Source organism: Eptatretus burgeri, chromosome 15 (assembly GCF_056783735.1).
Source record: "Eptatretus burgeri isolate ZD-2024b chromosome 15, Ebu_testis_v1, whole genome shotgun sequence".
Lineage (NCBI taxonomy): Eukaryota > Metazoa > Chordata > Myxini > Myxiniformes > Myxinidae > Eptatretus > Eptatretus burgeri.
The window spans coordinates 21,721,813-21,738,896 of record NC_140975.1 but is presented as its reverse complement, the minus strand read 5'-3'; the positions used below and the strand labels follow the sequence as shown (position 1 = coordinate 21,738,896).

The following is a 17,084-nucleotide window of genomic DNA, read 5'->3' as shown; positions in this document are numbered from 1 at the left end:
CAAGAGTGAAGCTTAAATTGCTGGTTTTCACAATTCCCCCTCGGAGCCGTCTTTGATAATTTGAGAACAGACTTCACAAGAACACCCAAAGGCTAAACACAGCTGCGCTATCCACCAAACTCTCTTTCACGTCTCTGCACAGTCTTCCCATACTTTCCCATCCTCCTTTACCTCTTACTATTCTCGCTCGTATTATTTTGCTCAGTTTCAGTTTTATTAACTCAGCCCCTCTTCTCCCTTACCATATGTGAATGTAACAAATATATTGTTCAGCGGAGGGGTGGTGGGAGAGAGGATCCATCGTGAGACTGTGGTAAGTGAAACATGGTCCGCGTATTTCGAGTAGGTTACATAGCAGGGACTTGTCAGAGAAAGTCGTTTTGTTGCACGTGATGCTAAGTAGGCAGCGTATGTAATTTATAGACAGGATAATCAGGGTAATATTGAATGTGTAAACACCTCTTGTTTGTGGGTGGTGCCAGATGAGGACTTCCCATCATTAAAAAAAAAACGTCACACATGTGTGAAAAGGCCGTCACGATCTGTCTGGACAGTGTGCGTCAGCCACAGCGGCATAATGAGCTGTCGGGCCCAGAAGCAGGCAAGGATTTATTGTTAATGGGGCCGCCCCATAGGAGGGACTGCTGAGAAGAAGGAGTGGTTTTAGAGAAGGACGAGAGAACGGAAACGACACCAGAGCTCCCGGCATGCAGGTGGATTGGAGTCTGATGAAGAAGCACCTGAAGGGTCATGAGAGCTGATTGTTACTGGTACTCCTCATGACTGCCTTGTCTCATCCTTGACCTTATCTCATCTTTGGGTTCACTTTGTCGCTGCTTTCCAAAACGGGCTGCATCATCTCCTCCCATCCTGTACATTGTGCCAAAGGAAAGTCCTCACATACAATTTAAATGTTTGTGTAAGTGTCATCTGTGGCATCTGGTGTGGCTTGGGTTTTATTCATTTCTTACGTCCCTGTACATAAGTTTGTGTCCCCATCTCCCTGTTTGTGTCTGTTGATTCGCAAGGTTTGTTCAGACATACTCGTGCCATCTACCTTCCCCCCCCCCCATATTCATTACAAATAAACCTTTTAAAAGGTAAGAAACGTGTTTAATCCATCTGCTTCATGTGCGTGTGCCGTTAATTTTGGCTCATTTGGGCGACCTTGGGGATCGGTAAAGTTGTCGAATAATTGAACGCAGTTGTAGGCTAAAACCGATCAGCCGTTTCCTCGGACAAAGGATCTCGGCGCTGAGGCATATCACGTCAGTGAGCCTCAGACATGACGATGTGTCCCCCAGGTGAGGTATTTGACATCTGATATTTCTCAATTCAGAAGAATACACCACAACCTTGGTCAAGGCATTTAACAATGCTAAATCTCGTATTAAAATATAAGCTTTTGATCTCACTGGAAACACCCAATCTCTTCGGGAGCAGACTGGGGTGAGAAGGTGGGGGGATTTTTTTCCTTGTGCCGAGCACTTGATCTTGGGTACTACCAACACGTATGCAAAATATGGTGGAGATTGTGCCAGCCCTGTTTATTTTTCCTGAATTTCAGACGCGTGCACGCACGCACGCACACACAAACACAAACACCTTATTATAGTAGGATAATGACTCAGAATATGAGATTTGACAATCACTGGCACAACAACAATGAAAATAAAATGAAAATACAGAAGCAACTCAATGACTTGACTGTGCATTCTTTGGAGTTCTACTGAAGTGCCATTTGCAGTTAATGTGCATCAGTTGAGTTTATCTCCCATTCAATCACGTCTGTAACTTCCACCCATCAGAGAAGCTGTTCTGGGTTGGTGGAGGAGTTGTTACTGCACAAATAACATTCCACGGACATGTCTGAAGTCAAAGGTTCAACAGAGCAAAACCACTTTGGATGCCATCACCATTATTCAGCAGTGCTTCAAAAGAGCTACACACCCCTTTCCTGCCAACGATGCTCCTTCCAACATCCCTCCATCGACATGCTTAAGCCACAATGGTTGTGCCAATACAACTAACTGAAAAACCGAAGCAAAGCTGTTCATATGCCCAATGCTGCATCTGATAACTGTGATGGCTGCCTCACCCACATGCAGAATCCAGACCAAGCAGACATTAAAAAGAAGGGGGGGGCCTTCCACCATTACATGGTGGCAACTTAAATCCCATGATTGGAAGTAACCCAAAAGACGCGATGAAATGTGCACAATCTAGTTAAGGTGGTGTAATTATTAGCAAGCAGCTCGATACAGATAAGAGAGCACTGAAACACTCGTTTGCAAGGCTCTCAATATTAGCCACTCGGCTTGAGATACACTCCCCAATACAGAGGCTTGTATACAGTGCAAAAGGCAATGAAACTCTTTCTGTGGGTGGCATCGATTGCAATTCCAATTACACGCAACAAGGAGTCCGTAAATAAATCAACGCTTACTCGCCATGACACCACCAAACCCTACAGTCGATGTCGCCAAGCCCCGGCATAGCAACATGGCACGTTTGTACAAAATAAAAGAGAACAGCACGCGGTAGAGTGCATACCTCTGCCAGGCTGAACAGTTTACTGTTTATATCCCGATGATAGGCTGGATCTCGATTCGGACCTGAACCAAAATCTTACCGGCTTGTTCTCGTCACCTACCTGAAACTGAGCAAAATAATCCACCGAGTTTTGTCACAACTCGTCCACAACTTTTTGAAATATCATGCTACCCATCATTTTTGGCCCCGTCTCTCAATGATGTCGAATCATTTACAAAAATTCCAGTATCCGGATCTTCGCAAAAATCTAATTGATCAATCCTTGTCACCCCCAAACTGTTCCTTCAAGTTACATCCTAATCCGTTGATAACTTTTTGAGATATCATGCTTTATATCATTTTTAGCCCCATCACCGAATGGTGAACAATCAATTAAAAAATTATTGGACCAGATCCAGATTGTCAACAAAACTGAATCAATTCTTCCTTGTCACACACCCAACTTGTACATCAAGTTTCATCCGAATCCGTCAACAATTTATTGAGATATCGTGCTGCAAATCATTTTTGGCCCTGTCTCTCAATGTCTCTCAAAGAATCTCCAAAAAAAATAATGGTATCCGTATCTGGATTCGGATTCAGATCTTCACCAAAATCGAATCATTTTGTCCTCGTCACGCATCCAATCTCCCCACAACTTTTTGAGATATCCTGATCACATCTTTAAATAATCTTTAATCCTCCAGGGGATTATTTGTCAGCCACATTCGGTTGATGATGTCGATTTACAAAATATTCAATAACACAGAAAAAAACGCGAATAAATTTATGACGAATATATTTTCTCATCGCATAAGGGGGCTTTGATCTAATTGATTAGTGCAGGACAGGGATGGGTAGATAATAGGAGTGAGAGGGTGCTGAGTCAGGGAGGGGTAGATAATCGGAGCGAGAGAGTGCCGAGTTAGGGAGGATGGGATTGGAGAGACAAGAGAAATAAATTATACCGTGTGATCAATGAGAAACCTTATAATTGGAATAATATAAAGATGTAATCTACATATTATGTACGGTAAGTAGAGGTATAATATGTAAATAGTTCCAAACCGGGCTGGCAGGATGGCCAAGCGGCTGGCACACTTGCCTATAAACTGCCTAGCCTGGGTTTGAATCCCGACCCAGCTATAAATTGTCATCCTGGTGTTTCGCAGGCAGGCTGATTCACCAAATTGTGTGCCATCCCTCGGATGGACGTTAAACTGGGACTCCCATCTGCAAGCATTAGTCGGTGGAGGGTAAAAAATTCCATGTTGTCCTTTGTGAAGAGTAGGTGAGCTATCGCCAGCGCCATGGCCAAATTCAAAATTATTGCCCTAACCTACAGGAGGCATTGCATCAGCGGTCCAGCCGTGCTCCCAGCAATGATGCAAACCAGCAGCCACAGGCTGCACACAAAATGAGTGAATGAAGCTGCAAACTATACTCACTCAATCTAACTGGTTCCTTTGCTCAAAACAATATGGCACTCACTCATCTAAAATGGCATTAAGACGAAGCAATGAAAGTATCTGAGGCTTAGGGTAGAGCAAAAGATGTGGGAGGATAAGATATGAAGCTTGATGGTGTTTGTCAGTCGAAGCGACAGTGCAGGACCTCACCTTGTGCCATCGCACCAAACTCCAGGAAGAGTGCAATGGCATACAGCTCCATTGCGTCCTCCACTCTTGAGGGGAGGCAAGGACCCGGCAAAGGCGCAGGACCGGCATCACCAAGGGTACTTGGGCCTGACGCAAGTGCACCAGGGGTGCTGGGGGAGGCCGGCGGCGTGACCAGGGTCAAATCCACCGCATTGGTGTATATACAGTGCAGCAAGGCGGCCGCGTAGCGTCGAGGAATTACGGAGTCATCGAGCACAATGCGTGTCGGGGCCTGCAATGCACGCTCAGTCAGCTCCTCGCCGGTCCTCCAACGTCGCTGAAAAAGGCGACGAAAGAAGGGACAGCGTGCGGAGAGGATGGCCTTGTGGCAGCGCAATTCATCAGGCACCGCATCCGGCCCGTAGCCACCACACATCTCCGCATACTGTGGTAATGGTGGAAAAAGCATACAAAAGACTTTAACAATCCATTCTTGAATTGTCAATTTATTTATTTTTTCAATATCAGGTCCAAGCCTGAAGAAAATCATTCAAAAGTCTCCAAAAGAAAATCTTCTTTACTGCTGTGGACTCACAGAAGTCTCAGATGAAAACAATGAATCTCGACCAGCTGTGCTCACCACGTATTACAAAATCTTCCATTATTATTATTATTGTTGTTGTTGTTGCAATAATAGAGATCTCAATGTATTACGAAAGAAATGACGTGAAGACGAATAAATAATAAAGTCATTGCAGTACTTTAACGCATCTCGAGTGAGGTGATGGCAAAACACATGAGGTCAAACCACAACACAGCAACACAATTTCAAAGTCAATCGAATGACCGTGACAGGATTTGCTGCCCACTCCATTCCATCAATTTATAACATTGAAACATTTTCAGGAACAAGCCCGAAGTCTCCAATCCGCTCTCCATCCCACAGCCTTTGATCGGCGTTTGACGTTCTTTTCAAATGGGTGAAGCCATAACTTGGAGCAATTACCCCGTGTTCTCGGGGATTTTTGTGGGCAATCAATGCATACACAATGGCAAGGTGTGTTCGTTAAGCTTGTAAAACCACAGGTACCACCATCCCTCTCCAGGGTTCTCTTTTTCTCAACGTCTCATTGCAACGGCAATCAAAGGAAGAGGAGCACAAAGATGTGCTCCTTTTACTTTGATTGCCGCTGCAAACGGTACTTGCTCGTACCATGCTGTTTGAGAATATCAATATACTATATATATTTTGTCATGGCCTGGGGTTCAGGATTCGCCATGAGGGAAAGACCCTCGGGTTCCTTCCGAATGCCCAGTCCTGAGGCCACCAGCCACGGAAAATTCCGTGGACCGGTGAGTTGCTAAGCAACCACAAACATCAATCAACCTCATCAACTCCAACAGGGTTATCGGTTGGACTCCGTTTACCCAAGGAGGTGACGAAATTAACCGAGTTTCGTGCACTCTCAGTTTTGTTCATGCGGGTGCGGAAGCACACTCAGGTTACTGCCAAGCAATACAGTGAGTGTTCACTGGCTAACGAGCAGAGCCAATCAGTGGGGTACAACTTCCGGTTTAACTATACTTGTACACTGTGTCGGACCAAGGAAGAAAAGGACAACCGAGACAGATTTGAAATAACAACCAACTATTATTTATTTTTACACACACACACACACACACACACACACACACACACACACACACACACACACACACACACACACACACACACACACACACGCACACACCATCATTTAAAAGCGAGTGCAGGCAAGAGGCAAAAGGAACATAAGAGCAGATTTAACCTGAACACGTACTCTTAAGCAATCTTGTTTATACAAGACATACGGCCATCATTCACTCTAGGAAGAAGACAAGAAGAACTGAGAAGAAAAGTACGGAGTGTGGGGTTGACTCGTTCCCTCACCTCACGGGCTGTGCCAGTCCAAATATACTGGGGGAGGGGAAAGGATGGGGAATATTGGCGGTGGAGTGGCGATGGGACATGCAGCTGAGTGTCTGAGGTGTCCAGAACAAATAGGCAAGTCCTATCCAGCGTGCAAGATATCTGGGCTTTCCTCCTGCCCTCCTCCACAACTATGAGCTCTTTCCTTCTACTCTTACGATCTGTGCACCTGTCTGCTCCTCCCCTGACGAGCTTTCAGGAAATGGATGAGGACCAGCTCTGTGCTCTTTTCTCCTCACAGGACATGGCTTTCTCCGTCTCTCTCGTGCCAGCCTCCCTCTCATCGGGGCGCATCCGATGTGGGAACATGTCCACGACGCAGCTTGTGGAAAATGGCACTGTTTGTGAGGGAACTTCCAAAACTGCCCTCATCCCTCACCCCTCCGCTCACGCACAAAAGATGCAGAAGGCGCCCTCAAGCCCCTCTCTGCACGCTAAACATCCTTTGTACAGTACGCACTGCACTATGCATGCAAATTGTGCCGTACTTTATCACGTGTGGTAAAAGCATAGCACTTTGTGCCATGGTCATGCATGTGAGAAGCGCCGTGTTACACCACAAATGCACCAAGTGTCGTGCTTTGCGCCACGAGTGTATGAATGCAAGAAGGAAGAAAGTCCGATGCGTGAAAGTAATCCGATCAGCCAAAAGGATCAATAGCCACAAACGGATTGATGGACAACCGCCGGCTGTGGGTTTAAAGGTGACACCGATGGGGTGAAGGAGGGTTGTTGAATTGTGGTTTGGTGAAGGGGGGATTATTGGTGGATTGAGAAAAGCAGAGAGGGGATTGTTGGAAAGGATCGATGGGGCGAAGGAAAGAAAGATTGAAAGGAGCAGTGGGGGAGAGAAGACATCACACCGGGGAAACACAAACTAACCTCAACGCATGCCACCCCAAACCCTTGGACAAGGGGCAAAGGTCTACCGACACGTAGACTATTGAAATAACTCATCCTTCGGTTGCCTCGGTGTCAATGTATGCTCTCCCCCTGGGGTACGTTTCCAAAACAGTCATATTATATATATATATATATATATATATATATATATATATATATATATATATATATATATATATATATATATATATACATACATATATATATATACATATATATATACATATATATATATATATATACATATATACATATACATATATACATATATATACATACATATATACATATATATACATATATACATATACATATATACACATACATATATATATATATATATATATATATATATATATATATATATATATATATATATATACATATACATATATACATATATACATATATACATATATACATATATACATATATACATATATACATATATACATATATACATATATATACATATATATATATATATATATATATATATATATATATATATATATATATAATTCCATGGTGCTGGACAAATGACAACTAAAAGTACACAGAATGTGAGCACCTCCAAAAACGTATGGAAATCAGATTCATTGGGAGAAAGATGGCTTTCTGGCAGATGGATACATGTACAAAACCACTTCACTGTTATAGAGTTACCGGCAGGAGAACAGCATCACGGAGTATGTTCTTCTTTGAAGAGGATGTTAACCTGACCACGTACCTGTAACAACGTAAATGTAAACAAACCTATCACACCTTATTTTTCCATTCAGTTAGTGGGGTTTTATGACAGGGGTGGCAAATCCATGTCGCCTTTTACTGCTCATCCAAAGATGAGAGTCAATTACAATGTGGTTTGGCACCGATGCAGATCAGACCACATGGGGCAGGCCGATGACTCCTCCCCTGAAGACAATGTAAGTGAGCCGGGTGGATTTTTTTGAACAAACAATCTGGGTGTTGATTCTTCACTTCAGGCACGTCAAATATATGGCGAATTGAACAATTTTTGGAATTGCAGATGTAACGAGAACAGCACTCGGGAAAGCGCATACCTCCGCCAGGCTGAACAGTTTCCGTTTTGTATCACACTGATAGGTCAGATCTAGATCCGGACCTGAACCAAAACCTAGTTGTTTTGTTCTTCTCAACGACCAAACTCATCCACCAAGTTTAATCACAAAGTTTTGAAATATCATGTCATGTATCGTTTCAGGCCCCATTTCGCAAATATGAAGATTCACTTGGAAAATGAAAAAAACATCATCGGATCCGGATCCGGATCCGGATCTTCAACAAAATCGAATCAATTCGTTCTCATCACACACTAAACCTGTCCACCAAGGTTCATTTGAATCCGTCCATAACTTTTTGAGATATCATGCTCAGACAGACAGACAGACAAGCCGGTAGGTGGCGATGGGTCGCCAAGCATGGAAACTATAAGATATAGAGCAAAATGGATGTCATATAGCGGATAGGGAATCACCTTAAGATTATGCAAATCAAATCTCATCCAGTTCCATCTACTGATAACTACTCGGTACCCATTTGAATGAAAAGCACTGAAAATGCGGTTTGAAATCGGAAATCCCCAAAGTTCGAGGGGGTGCTGTGGGTGAACAAAGATCTAAATCGAAAATCCGGCTCGATCGTTTGTGCACAATGTATTCCAGACGATTAGTGTGAATTTTCATGACCATCCGACCATAACCCTAGGAGGAGTAGCATTTGGCGCGAAGGCACCTCCAGCTCTCGCATATTATCGATTTTTACACTAATTGACCTATGACCCCTGACCGAAGTGAAATCGGTCAATATGTCCTGAGGCAAAGTTGTAGTACTCATTGAGTACCATGAACCTGCAAAGTTTCATTCGCATCGATGCACTCACCTGGTCGCTAAGGGATCTTCAATTTTCACCAATTTTCGCACATACCCTAATTGTAGGGGGCGTTGCGGGTAAAGTATTCCATACATCACAAAAACCGGAATATATTTGATAGAGCATCACCTGTAGATCATTCATGCCAATTTTAATAACCCTACGTGGGATAATGGCTTTCGGAATTGATGTCGCGTGAACGGTACCGATTTTGAAGGTTTTTCGGTTGTTGCGAGGGAACCAAATTGTCCCGAGCAACCATCACAATTTCCAAAGCACTAGATCATAAGATGTACCCACCACCCGAGTTTGGTCAAAATCCGCCCACGTTTACTACCAATTATGCTGATTACAAATGAACAAACATCCAAACAAACATCCAAACAAGCAGACAGAATTACTGACAATAAGGGTCACCTATTTCGGCGACCCAACAGACAGGGGTGAAAACACAACCTCTGTCCACTTGCGGCGGCAGAGGTAACAAAGTATAATGCAGTTTATTTGTAAATATTCAAGTTTATAATACAAGATGAGATTTCCATACAAAGTCTGACAAAGGAGAGAAGTTAATTTGGAAAAGTAAGAAGAAAGGGTTGGATCGGCGAGAAAAGGGAGCAAAGTGGAATCGACTTGGAAATGAAACTAAATGGAAAGAATGTTGGTGAAAGATAGGAATTCGAAGATAAGTGGATCAAGGAGTGTGTGTATGAACAATATACAGGCTTGGGGGGGGGGATGGGGATGGGGAAAGGGGGTTCAAAATCTTCATATTGTTGTGTATATGCATAAAGTAGATGGCTGCGAAACTCAAACAGCAGAAGTGTAGTTTTTATCTTTAGAAAAAAATTAATAACAGCATCATAGCTCTGACATTGACAAGGAAAATACAAAAGCAATGTTCATGCAAAACGCAGAGTACTCCAGGATGCAGCACCAGGCAGAAAAGGCAGCAGGAGGAGGAGGAGATTGGGACCATACTCTGTGCAGAGCGTTGGTGCTGCCGAAGCAGTCTCCTTGGCTATTGGGCACAATCCCATGGGTCGCCACTCCGACAGTATACCAGCAAGCTGGCACTCATTTTGCCGACCTCAGAAGGATGACAGGCCGAGTTAACCCCACCTGGTATTAATTCAACAGCTGAGCAGGATTTGAACTCCGGACCCGAGGATCCAAAGCCCGCCACCCGAACCATTAAGCCAACACCAGGCATAAAAAGGCAGCAGACGGTAATCAAATGATTCTACTCACACAAGAACATTAAAAACCCTCTTGCAAAATTACGATTTTAAAGTGGCCATGCGTACGAAGCATCCCCTAAACAGTCTCTGGATTATCAAAACGACCCAGCTGGGATTTTAAAAGAAGCAAAATCGGTATTTTGTGGGGCTGTTCTCAGTGAAAGATTTCCGTATCGAGAGTCTATATCCAGAATATCATGGAATAAAGCCTCGCATTTTGTGAGTGAGATCTTTGAAGCGGTCCTCTGAGAGGCATTGTGGAGCTTCAGGCCTCAAGAAGCATTCATTTGTCTATCGACGGAATACCGCGCCTGACAGGCCGGACTTGGTTTAATCACACGAGAAGGGGTTTGGGTTCTTTGTGCGTTTCCAGCTTCACTCGGACCTGGCCTCGGCAGCTTCTGCTGCTGTGAATTCACATATCATGTGAATCAATGATCCTACTTATTAACCCCATGTATTTATTTTGCTCTGGCTCGTGGAAAGAGGGGTGGGGAGGGTGGAGGCGAGGATAATTAAGCAGACTGTAGGGTTATGTGCAGAATACCAGTATATGGTCACATGCATAGTTTGTATGCAGAGGGAAAAAAACTTAAATGAGAAGGATAAATTGAGAAAATGAAACCAAAGGAGGCGTGCGAGGGATAAAACCGAGATAGGCCATCGAGCGGAGGGTGCAGAAATTTCATGCACTAGGCATGCCTACCTGTCACTTTGCTGACAGGTTTAATCAAAAGACAGCATGTTGCACTTCACAAACATATTGCATGTCTCTCCGTGAATCTCAAAGAGGATCGAAAATGAAATGTAACGAAGGAAAAAGCAGAATCTTTTTAAACACTTTGTAGTTGTCGTTGTTGGTGGTGTTGCTGCTGCTGCTGTCGCTGTGGTTGCTGTTGTTTGAATACTCCTTCCATGTTCGTCACGTGTTATTCTAAAGGGTTCCTGCTGTCGTGGCTTTGGAACCGAGGCAAAGCTCCAGATGCTTCTTATTCTTATTCCATTGGGGAAAGGAGGGCCTTTAAAAGGGGCATTTTTATGATCAAATGGACACAAATTTTTGTTCCAAGTTAATCGATAATCAGCTTTCCAAAGGTTCCATTTTTATTATTTTATAACAACAGGGACCCTTAAGAATAAAATGTGATGGGCGGACGGACACACCGGTCATGACTTGTCCATGAATAACTAACATTGCATTTCATGTGAAAGAACATTCATGTCCCAATTTATTGGTGGTACCTTAATTGGCTTCATGTCTTACTCAGGACAGAATACATCAATCATCTGCTGACAGGATGGCCTAAAGGTAGGCACACTCATCTCTAAGCTGTCGAGCCTGGGTTCGAATCCCGACCCAGCTATAAACCGTCATCCCGGTGTTTCGCAGGCAGGGTGATTCGACGTGTGTTCGACTGGGCGTCCCATTTGCCATGCATTTGTTGGTGGACGTTCGAGATCTCACGGTGCCCTTCGCGAAGAGTAGGCGGACACATCACCGGCACTATAAAACAAATGACAAATTCCTGCCTGAACCAGCAGAGGGCATTGCATCAGCGGCGCAGCCACACCCTCAGCCAATGATGCTACCCCGCAGCCTTGTGCTATAAATAAGCGAAGAACATCAATCATGCAGATACAGTTCCACACCCTACACACACATGACACACATTAATGTTTACTGGCGTGTGAGAAAGGAAGGGGTGAGGGATTGAAATAGGAGTTCTTGTTGAATAAACAGGGTATTTCAAAATGAGAACAGTCTTATTTGCCTCACCACCAGTGGTGAACTTGCAATCGATAAATGATCTTCCTACCTCCGCACCACCATGTTTTAAAATAAATATATCAATGACAAGCTGGGTTAAAAGGTTAAAGCCAAAATCGAAATGCAAAGCAAACCATTTAAAGGTCGACGGCACAGGAGGCCATCAGATCTGGGCTGCAAAGGTGAGCGCGAGTTGACGCTGGGTCAGAGGTCAGCTGCCGGCCCGAACAGCACATACCTGGCCGTTAGCAGAAAGCCCGACGAGACTAACGGGCAGTGCCAGATGGAGCCGGTCGTGCCAAGCGTACAGCCGAATGTTCGAGCAACATCCAGGAGATTGTGAAGAATAAAATAAAATAAAAAAAGAAAAGGATATTCTTCTTCTTCTTCTTCTTCTTCCTTTAATGGCCATAATTATTCCCCTACGTGGGATTGGCTATGGGAAGCTTGGCTCAAGCCTTTCACGAACCAGCTGGCCCAGCCTGACGTTCAACTAAGTATTCGGGGCAGGAATTTGTAATTTGCTCATGGTGCTGGTGATAGCTCGCCGACTCTTCATGAAGCACACCGTGGGATCTTTAACGCCCGCCAACGAATGATGGCAGATGGGACGCCAAGTTTCACGTCCATCCGTCCGAGGGACGGCACACACACTGATGAATCACCCTGCCTGTGAAACACCAGGACGGCAGTTTATAGCCGAGTCTGGATTCGAACCCAGGCTAGACAGCTTAGAGGTGAGCATACATACCTCTTGGGCCTAGGCCATCGTGTCAGGCAAAAGAAAAAGGAAATACCATTTTTTTTAAAATGTCAACAAAAAGACCGCCGATTTTGTTCCGTGCCATCGCTCTTCAACGAGCCGAGAGCATGTCCAGTACATATAAAAAGGCCCCGTGTTTCGTTGCCAGACTGGAAAACAAAAATTAATTTCAAAACCACAATAACTTCCGAACAAAGTCATAAATCCAAAGCATCATGCTTTACTGGCAATTTCAGTTCGAGTAATCGAGGAGGGACTGACCTTCAGCATGCCACACCGTCATAGATCTGTGTTCACCACAAAGTGTTCCATCAAATTTAGCGAGATACAAACAGCGTACAGATATGGAAAGGGAACGAATCAAATTCATGGCACACCATTTTGGAAATGGGGCAGTGAGCCGTTCTTCACCAATCGAGGTGGGAGGTCAACGCATGAATCGTGAAGAGTGGACGTTAAAAGGATAATTCCCGAGACACTGAGAATCCATAACTCGTGAAGCTGTTGCGGCAGAAAGCAACATGGATTAGTGCACCGAAAAAAAAATCTTCTGCCCAAACAGAGGAGTCAAATCAGCCCCGAATATGCTTTTTGCTGCTTGCATTTATGCGGCAAAGGGGGGAAATGTCTCGTCCACACTCCCTCCTTTGTGAATGCAATTGTGAGGTGACTGTGTCCAGGGCAACTCCAGGCCAAGTCGTCAGGCCAGGTGAAGATGTCAATTTGTAATTGTGATTGTTAAACAGCTGAGTATTGACAATTCCATTTCTAAAGGAGCTGAACTCATTATCGAGGCTCAATGTATACGCGCTCCCATGATCTTCTGCATCCCAGATTGTTTGAGCAATCCGCCAAAGGCAGCATATGATGGATGTATCCTTGTGGTCTGTGCTCAGTCGGAGGTAGAATGGGGCAAAGAAGATATGGGTTCTGATCACACACCATTTCAACATACTTTTCATTGCATCGTAATACACTCTTCCTTCGAGCGATCTCTCCGTGGTACCATTCAAAAAGAGTGGGCCATGGTGTGCTGCTACCCTAGGCAAATTTAAATGTCTTGTCTTAACCTATGGAATGATGCACTGCATTAGAAGAACAGCAACAGCCCCAGAACTTCGGCAAACCAGCAGCCGAGTGCAACATCTGTGCGATGAATCAATAAACACAACCCATGGGAAGAAGACGCGACATGCTTACGGCCTTGTTAAAAATTAGAGACAAGATCAAACGAGCGGATTGGTCATAGAAACACCCACCGTATACTCGAGGTCAGAGGAGAAGCAGAGAACAGCATCATAGTAGTAACCGCTCTCAAGCAACACCAGCAAATCTGTGGCAAGTGCATTTGGCGTCCCAAACTCGGCGCTGAGCCACGAGAGCACCCCATTATCACCATCCAGCAGGGAGCCATTCGTGCCACAGCCAGGCTGCTCCTCTGGAACAAACTCGCCTGTGTAGAGGAACCACAGGAGTGATGAAAAAGAGGGTAGGTCCACACCTGGGGGTCCAAGGCTCAGACGCAACTCTGCGCCATATCCTAGCGCTGGTGTGCCAGGAAGGCTGAGCCGGGTGCGGAAGTAGGGACAACGTGCCGCCAGGATGGCACGGTGAACAGGGAAGCATGTTTCCTGTTGCACAGTGATGCACACAGGCGGCAAACGTGAGCAACCACGCAAGCCATCAATCTCAGCTTCCAAAACACACACACACACACACACACACACACACACACACACACACACACACACACACACACACACACACACACACACACACACACGGCACTATTGTACGGATACTGCAACCAATGCAACCCAACTTCCGTTTTCTAATTGCAGCAATCGTGATATTTATGCAATGAAAGCTGGTATACTTGATGTGTCCATGTATACAATATCTCTGTTAATTGGGACAAATGAATTTTTCAGAATAGGTGTGATGTGAATTAAATGTCCTCATCAGTTCATGCTTATCATTGGTCTCCTCGGGCTGACAGAATGTGCGCACCTCTAAGGCCACTCATATCTAAGCTGCTATCATGGGTCTGAATTCCGATCCAGCTGTATACTGTAATTTCGGTGTTTCACAGGCAAGTTGATTCATCAATATGTGTGTCGGCCCTTGAAGAGACGCTAAACAGGAATTTAATTCACATCACAGAAGAGGGTATTACCACAACCAAATTCCAAATTCCTGCCCAAACCAGCAGAGGGCATTACATCAGCGGCACAGTTGCGCCCCCAGCCAATGATGCTACCCCGCAGCCTCGTGCTGCATACAAATGAACCAGTACAGGGTGCCGGCGATAACTCGCCTGCTCGCTGCAAACGACACCATGGGATCCTTAACGTCCACCAACTAATGCCAGCAGATGGGACTCCCAGCATAATATCCATCTGAGGGACAGCACACACATTGATGAATCACCCTGCCTTTGAAACACCAGGATGGCAGTCAAAACCGGGCTAGACAGCTTTGTGCTGAGTGTGCATCCCTATCGGCTATCCTGCCACCCTGCAGTCTCAGATCAGGAAGTTTTCGCAAGGTAAGTTAAATGGCTCCATAACCAACACAAAATGCACACGGCGTCTTGAAATTTGGCCGTGGTTTTGGTACCTAAAGATTCCTGAAATAATGAAAAATGCCAAGAGACAGCTGTTGAAATAATTAGACAAGAATGATCTTTGGACGTTTGTGCACCAAGATGTCTCACACAGCAATTTGTTGTGGGAGAATTCAAATCCAATAAAATTTGGTTTTGCTCAAGCAATGCAAACATAAAATGCAGTGAAAAAGTAGATTTGTCAACTCCACAAAAAAAAAAAAATGGTTGTATAGTTGGAAAGATCCACATTCAAAAATGAACATACAACCAACTCGTACATTCAGGTCAGGTCAGATATGGGAGCATGTGCCAGAGCAGCGCGTCGCTGCGTCCACTTTCTTCCGTCTGGCCATCCCCCAGGCAGATGCTTGGCCCATCCCCATCTCCTTGAGATGCCGATCAACCTGCTGCAAGCATGAGGCACGTGGTCGGCCCATTGGCGTCCTCCACTCACGAGACTCCCTCGCTGAGAGAATCTGGTGAGCAGGATCAGCGTCAGGAAAACGAGCCACATGTCCATACAGCCGCAGCTGACGCTCATGGACTATGCAGGTAACAAATCTCATCCGAGTCTCTCTCAGCAACCGCTCGTTGGACACAAATTCCAACCAGCCAAGGATTCTCCGAAGAGACCTGGTACGAAAGAAATTATGTCTCCGTCTAAGATCTTTGGTCAGAGTCCAAGTCTCGCATCCATAGAGCAAGACTGGAAGCACCAAGGACCAGTGTGACCACTCCTTGGCTTTTTTCACAAGATCTTGGCTAGTCATTGTTAACCTTGGCATCTTGGTTTTCTAAAGGTTTTCTTGGCGTATAGGTTTTCTATTATCATCGCTTTTCCGAAACCTTGTAAATTCTTGGCTTTTTTCATTGGCTCACCTTGGCATTTATGAAAATGAGGAGTAGTCACACTGCCAAGGATCTGAAGACTCGGACTTTCGTCCTCCCGCACAGGTACCGGCAGCATCACACGCCATTATCCAGTGAATCCATGACTCCCCAGGCCAGACCCAGACGTCTATTGACCTCTGACTCACAGCCAGCAGAGACATGACGATCACTGCCAAGATAAGTGAATCTTTCCAGGAGCTCAACATCCTCACCACAAAAAGGCACAGACAGGACAGCAGCATCCAAGATGTCATTGAAAGCCTGGATCTTAGTTTTTACCAAGGAAACCCGTAATCCCAGTGGCTCAGACTCCTCATTCAGCACCTTGGGGGCCCCGAAAAGGATATCTAAACTCTCCACAAAGATGACTGCATCATCTGCGAAATCAAGGTCAGAGATCTTGACATTCCCAAACGATGCACCGCAGCTTCATCTCTGCGACATCCTCCCAAGAATCCAGTCCATACAAATTCTGAAAAGTGTGAGGGCCAGTAAACACCCTGACGAACTCCATTAATAACTGGAAATAAGTCAGAGATGGCACCACCACATCTCACAGTCACTCTCAGTACCAGAGTAGATTTCAGACATCAGAGAGATCAGTTTTGGTGGCACCCCACGAAGACCAAGAATCCTCCAGAGGGCATCCCGATTCACTGAATCGAACGTTTTACAGAGATCAACATAGGCTGCAAGCAGCCCCTGCCGAAACTCTCGTCTGCATTCAGTGAGGACCCGAAGAGCAAGCGTAAGGTCAATCGTTGACCTCTTTGGTGTAAAGCCTGACTGCTCTGGATGCTGGTGCTCAAGCAGATGGTAGCAAACCCGATAAAGAATTATTCGAGCAAAGACCTTGTCCGGCACTGAGAGCAACGTCACCCCTCGGTAGTTGTTGCAGTCTTGGCAACCACCCTTCC

General features: G+C 45.0%; 1 protein-coding gene across 7 annotated transcripts in view; it reads right to left on the bottom strand.

Moving 5' to 3' along the window:
• Window positions 1-17,084, bottom strand: part of LOC147011708 (BTB/POZ domain-containing protein 7-like) — a 192,284-nt gene that overhangs the window by 83,945 nt on the left and 91,255 nt on the right. For 6 of the 7 annotated variants that reach the window (XM_085857689.1, XM_085857687.1, XM_085857685.1 and 3 more), the window contains 2 exons: window positions 13,928-14,299; window positions 4,152-4,575 (listed from right to left, as the gene is read on the bottom strand). In XM_085857689.1, the coding sequence (XP_085713815.1) occupies window positions 4,152-4,575; window positions 13,928-14,299 (796 nt within the window). The remainder of the gene's footprint in view (window positions 1-4,151; window positions 4,576-13,927; window positions 14,300-17,084) is intronic. The other variant, XM_085857691.1, reaches the window with a different exon arrangement.